Source organism: Mustela erminea, chromosome 7, assembly GCF_009829155.1.
Source record: "Mustela erminea isolate mMusErm1 chromosome 7, mMusErm1.Pri, whole genome shotgun sequence".
Taxonomy (NCBI): Eukaryota; Metazoa; Chordata; class Mammalia; order Carnivora; family Mustelidae; genus Mustela; species Mustela erminea.
Genome location: NC_045620.1, coordinates 87523083 through 87535628, shown reverse-complemented (window position 1 = coordinate 87535628; position 12546 = coordinate 87523083). Strand labels below are relative to the sequence as shown.

Below are 12546 nucleotides of genomic sequence, written 5' to 3'. Positions count from 1 at the left end.
CCAACAGACACATGAAAAAGTGCTCCCTATCAGTCGGCATCAGGGAAATACAAATCAAAACCACAATGAGATACCACCTCACACCAGTCAGAATGGCTAAGACTAATATGCATTTTGAAATGTTCTACACATGTTCATTAAAATAAGTTAGTTAGTTGTATTAAATGTTTTTATATTCTTATCTGCTTCATCTATAAGTTATTGAAAGATGTGTCAAAATCTTTAACTAGGACAATGAGATTGTTAAATTCTGCTATAATTTTTACAATTTTTCCTTTATATATATAAAGGAAAATGTCCTAGTGTATACAAAAGGAAATTTCCATGAAGAGTTTATTTATTTATGAGATGGAGGGAGAGAGAGAGAGAATGAGTCTGGGGGAGGGACAGAGGAAGGGAGAGAAGCAGACTCCCCACTGAGTAGGGAGCTCAATACGGTCCTCGATCCCAGGGACCAGGGATCATGACCTGAGCTGAAGGTAGATGTTTAACTGACTGCACAATATATTTTGATAGGTGTATATAACCTAGAATTTTTATATCTTCCTAGTGAGTTTAATTTCTTATCCTGAAACAGTGACTAGACAATTCTTCTAAGAAACATGGGATTCATCAGTTTCCAAAAGTCAGTTATATGACATTGTATCCAGCTTGTGAATCACAGGTTTCTTTCTTTCACACTGCCAGTGACAGGGCAGTATGTAAGGCCTTGATCTTTGATGGGTTTCCACATTTCATGGCTTCAGGGTATTTTGGAAATTCTACTGCTCTGGTAGTACCTGTCATGTGAATAGCAAATAAATTGCATCAGCATAAAGAAAATTATTATAATTGCTTCCCAAGAAGGCCTGGTAAATATTGCATTTTTCCGAATGATGGAATCAATGTCTTTTGTTCTTATGGTTCTTTAGGGGTATCCTAACTGGAGACATTAGCAAGGATTAGATATCCTCTTATGGCATCAGGACTTAAAAAAAATATGTATGGGGAGCATTAACAAAAATGAACTGAGTTTCATATTGTCACACACAACATTTGGGGTCTCTATTTTTTCTGAGCTCTTTCTTCTTCAATGAAGACCCCATTGCTGCACCTACACCAGGTGACTCCACTCCCCTGGTCAACTGTGAGTCCTTGAACCAAAAAGGGTCAGGGAAAATTGGAATTGGGCCATTACCTCGTGAGGGGGAAAGGCATATAAACATGGGAGTTGAGGCTAAGATATTGGTTCAACCCTCTTCTGCCATGAGTATAGACAGAGCCATCTGCAAGATGGAAAGAAGAGAGAAGCAGAATTTAAAGAGGAACAGAGAAGAACTAAGAAGTGGCTTCTGGGAGAGAGAAGGGAGACTTGGGTCTTGATCTCAATATACTTCTTGGTTCCAGTCTCTTTGATTTTCTTGCCCTAAGATTATTTTAGACACTCCAATAACCTTGCAGTAACCCCCCACCCCTCCTGGTGAAAGGTGGTTTGAGTGGATTTCTGCCCTTGCTGATCTGAAAGATTACTGTGCACATCAGCTGTGGATCCGTCTTTGGAACAGTGGGATTGTCTTGGAGCCATGCCCAGAACTGTGGTTAGTAGTATCCAAAGCATCTGAAAGGCTTCTTTATAAGGAACAGGCTCTGAATATAAGCTAACCATTGGGTCCCATGCACCCCAACAGCTTCCCACCATCATGTTGCACTTTTGAGCCTGTACGTTCCAAACAGGAATCATAAGGAATTTAGTGCTAAGTAGGTTTATTGAAACTTGAAGAGGCCAAACATAATCAGCAGAAAACATTTCAGAATGACATGATAAGAATCATCAGAACCCACATTTTTTGCATCGACTCTCCTGATGACTAAACTCCAAGTGACTTTTTTTTTCTTTAACCATCAATTACTTCTCCACAGTAGGAAAAGTTGAGAAGCAACAATACATTAATATCGTAACAACGACTTCTGTAAAAGAACAGGCTGGCCCCTATTAAAAAGAAAAGAAGAAACCGTTATCAGTATCTTTTCAAGGACTCTTGTGTGTGTGTGTGTGTGTGTGTGTGTGTGTGTGTGTGTGTTACAGTTTCCAAGCTAGCTATGTACTAATTTCAAGATCAACCTGCCTCTATCACCCGTCTAGCTATTTATCTAGATTTAATCAATCAATTCTGAGATTTGGAAAGTTGCTGTTATATTAGGTAGGTGGATACTTTGTTTATCTGCAAGTCATTCTTTGAAGGTGTAGAAATTAAGTGATTGAGCTGTAAAGAGTCAGTACATTCTATTGGCATTTTCTTTTTCCTTAGCAATTCAGGCCTTCCTTTAAATATATCTTGCAGTAACTCCAGATCCACTCTTGAAAGGCAGTATTTACTTCCCAGTCGCAAAGAGCACAGAATCTAAAGCCAGAATGCTTGGGACTGACCCAGATAATAGACCTGTGACCTCTCCCTGTGCCTCAGTTTCCTCATCCAGAAAGTGAGAATAATAATAACTTATCGGGTAAGACTGCTGGCAGGAGCTCCTAATTTAACACATGGAAAGCACGAAGCAAGTGCTGAGTGGTCGGTGTCTTCTATGGATATGCCCAAGAGTAGTCTGACAATTCCAGCAGCAATACCTTGGCATGTACTCCTGAAAGGCTACTCACCTTTGATCTCCTCAGCCATGTATGTTGGAATCCCCCTGCACATGCTAGCAATGGGTTTTCCTAACTTGCTCAGGTCACTGACTTCTTCAGGGTTGATGGAGTACCTCAGGGCCTTGGGAGGTGGTCCTCCTGGTCCTTCACCCTGAAGCTGAGTGTGGAAAGGAAGAGAGAGAATGAGCTCCCAGCCCAGCGGTTTGTTGAATGAGGGTTGGGTACCAGGCCTGCAGGCAGTATTGCTGGCTACAGTTTTTTTCATAATCAGCATCCACCCTGTATATCTCAGAATTTCTATGTTCCAGAAGATTTAGCTGATGTGAGACCTCAGCTTCTCATAAAAGCAGAAGTCTGGGGTTAAATTTATTCTGAAGCTTGGACCTCATTGGATCACTTTATATTTTTTGAATGGAGCTGTATGATAATCAGTTTCTGAGAATGCTGTTTATTTTCTCTACCTGGTCAATGAAAGGTGACTGTTTTTCAGTTATAGAAACATGAACTCAGGCAAACATTTTAAAGAGCAATGGGTCTTCTCTCCCTACTTCACTAAGGTTGGCAGATAAAATATAGGGCACTCACTTATGTTTGAATTTTAGATAAATCATATTGTCCTAAATATTGCATAGGACGTACTTAAGTTAAAAAACTATCCATCGTTTATCTGAAACGCCAACATAACTGGGTATCCACTATTTTCATTTCTAAATATAATAATCTCAACCCAACTCTTGTGGAAAAAATGTACTTGGGGAAGTGTAGACAGCTGCCATTGGCTTGAGCAGAACTTTGCTCCTCTAACAGAAAAGGCAGGTGTGAGCCACTGCACTGAGGGCTGGCTGCTCCTTCTTCTTAGGCCATTACCAGTTCCTCTTCCCTTTTTGTGCTGCACATGACAATGTACTGTGGTCAAGAGGAAATGACTGTGACCTCGTTATTTACTGACCTCCCTTGAGCCAAATTAAAAAGTCTTTTATTTATACCTTCTTTTCCTTCACCAATTTATCAAGAGTTTGAAGAGAGGGCATGGCGTCCTTGTTCATTCTATGCACAATGCATTTCTTCTTGCCAAAGAGTCTGACTGCAGCAAAGTCCTAGTAAAGAAGACGGTAGATAGTAAGAAGTAGGTTCCCCAAGGAGCTTTTCTTACCAAAAATCAGTTTGACCAGCAGAGGGAAATGGAACTCCAAGATTATGATGAACTCAGATCAGAGCACCGGATCTGGCCCAGTTTTGCAATCGTTTTTGTTGTTAACATTTGTAAGCCTGGAATACAAACTTCTTGAGGGCAGAGACCCAGAGTCTAACTCGTTGCTTTATCTTCAGGTTCTAGCATGGAGTCCCCCTGCACATGTCTGCTTTGCTGAAATAAACTTGAAATTGCTATCACATTTTATTCTCACATGATCTTCATACCATTTCAAGGAGACAGGTCAGACCGGGATTGGTTTTCTAGTTGATCACACGATAAAACTAAGATGATAGAGTTGCCTTTTTTCAAAGTACAAAGCTTGTTAAATAAAAAGCTAGTAATTGCAGAATTGGGTCTTCTAACCAGAGTCAAGTGTTATTTTGGTTTGGTTTTGGTTTTTTGCTTCTCTTACCAATTAATATTGTCCTTTACATTTCCTTTTTTTTTTTGAATTACAGGTGAAATGTCCATTTCTGTCTTTTTAGAAGCAAAGTGAATATGGACTGAGATAGGCAGCAGTGATATTGTGCAGGTCTCTCCTCATTACAGAGGGTATCTTCAGGGAAGGCAGAAGGATGTTCATATTTGTCTAACAGCCCCGCAATCCTTGGACATAGTAGATTCTAATTACTTTTCCTTGGTCTGAATTTTGACTGTTTGTGGGAAACATTAATAGGGTTTACATCTAGGGAGTGAAGCTGGGTGACCAAAATAAGCACTTTGACCTACAACTCTATGCTTATGTGCAGACAAATGTTACTTATGATTTAAGTATCATAAGTAACAATGTTACTTATGATAAAGAAATTACTTTGCGTAGGGGTGCCTGGGTGGCTCAGTCAGTTAGGTCTCTGCCTTCTGCTCAGGTCATATCCCAGAGCTCTGGGTTCTAGCCCTGCATCGGGCTCCCCGCTCTGCAGGGGAGCCTCTCCTTCTCCCACTCCCTCTGCTTGTGCTCCCTCTCTTGTTATCTCACTGTCAAATAAATAAAATCTTTAAAAAAATAGAAATCATTTTTAATCCTTTTATGGTTAGCAGACATTTGTTGTTGTTAAAAAAGAAACATATTTGTAAAGAATGTAAATTGTATGTTGGCTACCTACAGTACTATAGTCCCAGAGGGTATTCCAGGAGTCCCATCCGTTGTTATTGTCCACATTGGCCACATTATGCTCATTGTTGACGCTCACTGACTGCTGCCCACTTATACCACTGTTGCTGTCACCGCCAATGTTGATCTCCTGAAATTTATAAGAAATTGACAGTAATTTAATACCATGTTTCTTGGCAAATGCACTTTAGTAAGGCACTTCAAAAAGTTTAATACTGGAGCACTTGGGTGGCTTAGTTGGTTAACTCTCCGCCTTCCGTTCAGGTCATGGTCTTGGGGTCCTGGGGTTGAACCCCAAGTGTTCCCTGCTCAGTGGGGGGTTTGCTTCTTCCCCTCCTTCTGCCCCTCCCCACTCTGCTAATGCTGACTCTCTCATGGTCTCTCTGTCTCTTGCGTTGCGCACCCTCTCACATAAGGAAATAAAATCTTTTAAAAAATTTATAAAAAAATAAAAGTTTAATACTTACATAGGAAGCAAGGGCTGGGGTCAGAAAGACTCCAAGAAGTCCAGCGAAGACAATCTAAAAATCATAAGTAACATTGGTCTACTATCACATGGCAAAAAAAATGCCCTCTCTTTATCTTTACCCAAGCTTACAAAAAATACTAATTTTACCACACTGTTGAGTGGTCCGTCTTTTCTTCTTTGACCTTTGTATTCTTTTCAGCCATAGAAAGTTTTAAAGAATGTAAGATTGTAGCAATCATGTTATTGTGGTGTATAGTTTTAGAAGTATTAATGTAGCTCTTATGAAAATATATGTAATAATAATATTATAATAATATATAATATATAGTATTATATTATTATAAATTATATGTACATTATATATAAATTTAAAGTATGTATAATATATAATTTGTATATTCATTTATTTATATATTTATAATATATAAATATTTCTGTATATTATATATAATTTATATATTATATATTTATATATTATAATTATATACAATACATATGTATGTTATATATAATATATTTATATAATTATATATTATATATTATAGTATATGGTAATTATATAATATAATATAATAATATATATTATTTAATTGTATATTAGATAAATATATAATAAAATAATAATTTTAAAAGAAGATTAAATTAAGAATTTAAGATTGAAAATTAAATTTAATTTTAATAAAATTTAAAATTAAATTTAATTAAGAAATTAAAATTTCTTATAAAAGTTTTTCTTATGAAAAAACTATGCATTTTGAAATATTTCATATTTTATGAAAAAACAGCATATTGAAAAACACATTTGACAATAAATAACATACAGGATATGAAAATGGATATAGGTTCTGAGAACTATGTCAGTAAATGATTTACTTTTCTTATTTGATCTGGAATACTTTCTTTCCTTCACAGACCTCCTAGTAAAAAAAAGTACTCTTCTTATATTAAAAAAAATTTTTTTTAAGCAACGGGTCAGTAAGCAGCCTGGCTGCTACTGAGGGACTGAGGGTGGAAAGTTTTGGCTGTCAAGTGTGGTTGGCAGAAAGGAAGTCAGGCACTGTCGTAGGGCACCTGGATTAGTCATTTGTCACTGGGTACATGACATTAGTTGTCAGAACACAGAGATTTTATACAGGTGCCTGATTCCGAGTACCTATTAGCATTTCCTTGGCCTGGGACAAACTGGTCTGAGATCTGTCCTAGTAATTCAAGCTAATTGTTTTATTTGCTTAATTTTTCTCCTGATAGCTTAAGAAGAGGTAAAAATGAGTCTCCTAAACAGTGAGAGATGGGGAAAATTTAAGAGATCTACTAGTACAACACAGTCCTTTCACATATGAGGAAGTAAGCTTCAGTTGTTAAGTAACATGGTCAACACTTGTCTTGGCTTGTCACAGCAGAACAAGGAGAGAAACCACATTTGACCTGGGCTCAGAGCGCCTTTTTTTTTAAACTGTGCTGTTATTAGAGCTTACTTATAGATAATCATTTTACCTTTGCAACTCCACTCTGAAGCAGCGGCTGCTATAATATAATGTTTAGTATGTTAAAGCAAGAAGACATCCATCGGATTTCTAGCCTCCCTGTGTCTTGCTATAAGTGACACATAGTGCCACCAGTTACTTTGGTAGAATTCTGTGGTCTACCTGCCACGCTCTCAGCCTTTTATCTGGAGCCACAGGGGAAATGCTGCACTAGCTTCATGCTTCAGGTGTTTTCATGGATAAATGACTATGGTCAGGATCCAGGCAAGCCGTTCTTACTTGGAGATCCATTTCACAGCAGAGAACGTGACAGTAAGTCTCTCACCCATCTCATTCAAGAAACTGCTTGTCGTTTTTCCCGAACATGCTCGGGAGTTTTGGTCAGAAGAGGAATTCAGTGGGGCGCTTGGGTGGCTCTGTGGGGAAAGCCTCTGCCTTCAGCTCAGGTCATGATCTCAGGGTCCTAGGATCGAACCCCACATCAGGCTCTCTGCTCAGTGGGGAGCCTGCTTCCCCACTCCACCCCCCTGTCTGCTGCTCTGCCTACTTGCTATCTCTCTCTCTCTGTCAAATAAATAAATAAAATCTTAAAAAAAAAAAGTGGGGGGGGGGGATTCAAGAATGTAGAGAAAGATCAGGCATTTTCTAGGGCTTAGGGACTGCCTGCTTTGGGACCAGCCCTGAATCAGGAGGACTGGAAGGTAATTTCATTAAGATAGCATGAAATACAACATTCAGACAACTGTCTACTCCCAGTACAGCTATCATTCTCCACAGAGATGCTTATAATTGCCATGATTCAATGACAAGAAAGGAGATTTTCTTAAAACAGTGGTGAATTGTCCTAAGAAGCAGACCCCTCTTAGCTGAGAATGTTAACAATCCTTAATCATAAGATAATACATTCAAGAGGAAAAATCTACTCACTGTGAGCTTCATCTTGGCTTCACCAAAACAACGGAGTAGAGAAGAAGGCAGGCATGAACTCAGACAAGAACACTTCTCATATTTGTACTTACCTAGATTTACTCAAACTAGGTGTGACTAGGTTGGGCCAAAGATTTATCTTTCTCCATTTTCCATATCTGTGCCATGGTTCGGCATACCAGGAAGCCTTTGGGAATATCAACCTGCTTGCCAAGGCACTTTGACATGGAGCCCAGCTGACTCATCACTGTTGAACTTGAAGATATCCCAACAAACTCAATATGACTTATGATAACTTCTAGTCCAATGGCAGCTGTGGGCGTGGGTATTTTACGTATTTGGTGTCACTCGGAGTCAGAAGAAGAATATCCCTAAAATCAAACAAGAACAGAGATGAGAAACTGTGGACACATTTGGCCTTGCAGATAGCAGGCCTTGCAAATAGCAGGATGTGGGAATAGTTTCCTCCTTGTACTGTTCTTTGAACCCATCTTGATGGTTTAGCGTAGGCAAGATGGGTGTATTAGTGACTCCCAGAACACCTGCTTCCTTTTCTGCACTCCTGAGTTCTCTCACTGACACCACGTACCACACACAGTACACAGAGAGTGCCATGCTTGCCACCAGAAAACCTGGGGACTGTCTTCAGCAATGTCTTCTCACCACCACGTCTAGGCATTTACTTAACCTTGTCATTTTGTCTCAGAAGGGCCCCAGGACTCTGGTCTTGTCCACAGCTTCTTTCAACAGAACTTTTATAATAGTAGTGTGATGGATCACTCCGGTCACTGGTCTTTCATATTCCATCACGTTTTTCCCAAAGTGATCTTTCTAAAGTACATCTGTAAATAAACACAACTCTTCGATGCAAAGAAATGTTCACTGACAGCCTACAGGACGAACTTTAAACTCATTGGAATGGTACAGAAGGTCTTTTAAAATTAGGTTTCCAAAACCTCCCCTGCTGCGTCTCTCCTATAATCCCACTACACCAGATTTCCCGCAATTGCTGGAACATTCGGGGTGTTTCACGCCTCTACCCCTTTGTGCATGCTGTTGTCCCACCTTGGAGGGGTACCCTCTTGATTTTCTTTAATTTGTAAACTGCTATTCATTTGTCAAGGCCCCGCTTAAATACCACTCCTTCCAACATACCTTCCCTAACTCTCAGGGGAGACTGCCCCCCCCGCCGCCCCCCCCCCCCCGAGCTATAAAAGCAACCTCTCCTTTCATTCGCTTCTAGATAACTTAATTTTCAGAAATTATGTCAAAATAATTAAAAAAAAATGTTTTCAGGGCGCCTGGGTGGCTCAGTGGGTTAAGCCGCTGCCTTCAGCTCAGGTCATGATCTCAGGGTCCTGGAATCGAGTCCCGCATCGGGCTCTGTGCTCAGCAGGGAGCCTGCTTCCTCCTCTCTCTGCCTGCCTCTGCCTACTTGTGATCTCTCTCTGTAGAATAAATAAATAAAATCTTTAAAAAAAAGATGTTTTCAGCAGAAGCACAGGGTAGAAACTGTCTCTTGGCCTGACAAGTGAATGCTTAAAACAGTCCTGGAGATGAATTAAAGTTTTAATTTTTTTTCTACTTTCTCCTCCACACTGAACCTACTAAAGCAAATTGCTGAAGAGGAAAACTGTATTTCATTTATCACTGATTTATAAACACCCTCTTTAGAAGCCTTTCTGAGACTGTGATTGTCCTTATACATGTGGACTGGAACTTAGGAGGGGGCTACACAGTTATAAAGCTTGATTCACTAGCAATGTCTCTTTGAAAATGTAAGTGGGTTAGTGTAGCTGTGATAAGATTTTGTTCATGTTTTTAATGTGTCCACTAATTTCTTGCAAACCTATTTTTAAGCTGCAAAAGATCAATAAACCTGGGGTGGGAGGGAAGACATAGGTGAAGAGGCCTTCATCTGCTTTAGGAACTGTCACATCCCTGCAAAGTCAAAGAGGGAACAGCATGGTGCCTTTAGGTCCAGTCTTGGGTAGTCACTTTGGTATATGAGTACAGTCTAACACACTTTTTGCAAGTAATACCTTACCAAAGGTAAGGTATTACCAAAGATTCAAGGTTGACATTTTTTCCAGTGGGTCTGTGAAATGCTGGTGTGGAGGATCCTCCAGGAAATGGATGCATTGTGAGACAGATAGATAGCCGATAGCCGAAAGATAGATAGATAGATAGGGTTCAGACTCCAATAATGCCCTTCTTAGAGATTGACAATTTACACTCACTTATCAAGTGTGCTAAGACATCTGTAGGGGAGAAATCAATGTCATGTTGTTTCATGCAGATTCCCCTAAATTTAATTGACCATACAACCTGGTTGTTTTCCTTTTCTACTGATTTATTTTTCCTAACACCCCTTAACGTCCCTGAGTGGTACCCTCCTTAGGGAAACAACAATTGTGCTACTTCTGAGGATACATCCTGGACGTGAAGAGCCACTTGGAGAGCTACTGGTTGGAACGAGGGGCCAAGAGACCTAGATTCTGTTCTGCTACCTTCTTTCTATGAGTCTCGTACCCTCTAGGCTTTAGATTTCCTGTGGGTAAAAGAGAAGAAATTCCTCCTTTATACGACATTATTTCATTAGCTCCAAAAGTCAGAAGAACTTCTTCCTCTGTACTCTGTGAGGTAGTTATGGAAGTGCCAGAGGTGGTGGGGGGCCAGGGAATCACAATTCTTGTCTCATCTAAGGCCAAAAGTCCTAAGGAAGTGTGAGTGTCTCTTGTTCCCTCCCATCAATATTTTATGTGTTTCTTTTCCTTCCATAGGAGAAAGGAGAACATGTTAACCTTCTTGCCACTTCCACAGAACTAGAATATACTAGCATACACCTGATGCCCAATATGCCCATTTTAAAAATAAGCATTCTGGGGCACCTGAGTGGCTCAGTGGGTTGAGCATCTGACTTTTGGTTTTAGGTTGGGTCATGATCTCAGGGTCCTGAGACTGAGCCCCAGGTCAGTCTCCATGCTCAGTGGGGAGTCTGCTGAGATTCTCTCTCTCTCTCCCTCCCCCTCTGCTCCTCCCCATGCTCCCACAAGCACTGTCTCTCTCTCTCTCAAAATAAATAAATAAATCCTGAAAAAAAAATTGGAATTACATAAAGGAGATGCTCAAGCTAGAATAAAAAAACGCACTATGTTTACTCATTCCGATTTTTGGAGCCAGCCAGAGAGGTGCAGCTTTGCCTTGGTCATGGTTACAAAGCAAGGGAGTCCCAGGAGATGGTGTGGCCCAGTGCCCTGGGATTAGTGTGGGGCAAACCAGCCCATGAGCAAATAGGGCCTGCCCTGATCGCCGAGCTGGACGCCAAGCCACGCCAAGAGGCAAGCCTTTATCGTTTTTTTATCTCATGGCTCACACGCCCAAAGCCTCACTTTACCCCACACCCTGTCGTGTCAAGCTGGGTGGGGGCTCCCTTGTGTGGAACAATCAGGGAATGCGATTCTGCCTGTGATAGCTTCCTCCCATAAGTCTGGGGGGCTTTTTGGAGCTTCACCACAGACAAACTTTTATTTTCCTTCTTTTTCTCTGAGTAGAGGAGAATGTTTACTTACTGGGCCTTTCTCATCATTAAATATCCTCCTTCAAGATTCCCTCTCCTGTGTGGACGAGGGGTGGACCTCGACGTCATTAACATCCAGGAAGCCCTTGGTAATCTTTTTTTTCCCTTCAACCCTTCCCCCATTTCCCCCAATATTTAGGGTTCAGCTGGCCTTCAGCCTGTTGGACATCTACCATGATCTAGTGGCTTGAGTGTGGAAACTCCTTCATGCAGAGATTCCTTCCCAGTTTCTTTGCCTCTGCTGTTGTTTTCTGAGCATCCTTCACACCCATTGGACATTAATTGTGACACAGCCCCAAGGCAGACGGTGGGTTGTTTGTGATGTCTGAATACATTGGGTCACCCCAGGGCTTGGGGGGGGGCACGTTGGAGAACTCCTGCCTGCTCCTGTGGTCTCGGGGTCCCAGGCTGCAGCTTGGACCCTAATTTCTGTCCTGTGACCCCAGCGGTGGGGGCTGCGGCCACACCATCAAACCTTCCACATGCACTTATGGCCAGGAACGCCACGTCCAAAAAAAAAAAACCAGCACAAGGGCCACGTAAAATAACACATGGACGATCATTGCTAGAAAGCTTCCAATTCCAGAAAAGCCATGCTTATTACATACTTGTTTTTGCATAGGAAAGAAATTCTTTTCAAATTACAGCAAAGCAGGGGAAGCTCTTCCCTGGGGCATCATCGAGCCCTTCCTTTTTGTTGTTTCCCAGAGGCCCTTGCTTTCCAAAGTCTGTATAACTCTGCCTTTCTGTTGCTGCTTGCATGTCTGTCCAGTTGCATCTGCCAAACATTCTGGGTCCCCTTAGAGGCCACCAGTGATACTTTTTATCTCCAATCTGTCATTAACCTTGAGCATGAGAGAGTTGTGAATAGGGTTTGGAAAAATCTTGCTCAAAGAAGGTCTCCTGAGCGATGACATCATTTGCATAAAATATAAGAAAGTAGAGATAAAGGGAATTTTGGTAAACAACTTCATTTTTTGTCATCATGAAGGACAATCGGACCTGGTTAAGTACTTCCATCCTAAAAAGGAGCTGGAGAAAATATGACCATATGAGGAATGGAAATCGTCACGTGAAGGAATATGTCGCTTTCCTAATTGTCTTGTAGATGACTTGGAAATAAGAACAATTATTCTGTGTTCCACGTTCGCACTAAA

The 12546-nt window shown here is 40.8% G+C and overlaps 1 protein-coding gene across 1 annotated transcript; it reads right to left on the bottom strand.

Moving 5' to 3' along the window:
* Nucleotides 1-1736: 1736 nt before the first annotated feature.
* Nucleotides 1737-7865, bottom strand: GKN1 (gastrokine 1). Its single transcript, XM_032353779.1, has 6 exons — nt 7810-7865; nt 5397-5450; nt 4922-5059; nt 3610-3720; nt 2633-2780; nt 1737-1969 (listed from the first exon to the last, which is right to left on the bottom strand). Exons 1-6 carry the CDS (start codon nt 7819-7821, stop codon nt 1875-1877), a joined length of 558 nt encoding a protein of 185 aa, XP_032209670.1. The 5' UTR covers nt 7822-7865; the 3' UTR covers nt 1737-1874.
* Between the last annotated feature and the right edge of the window lie 4681 nt (nt 7866-12546).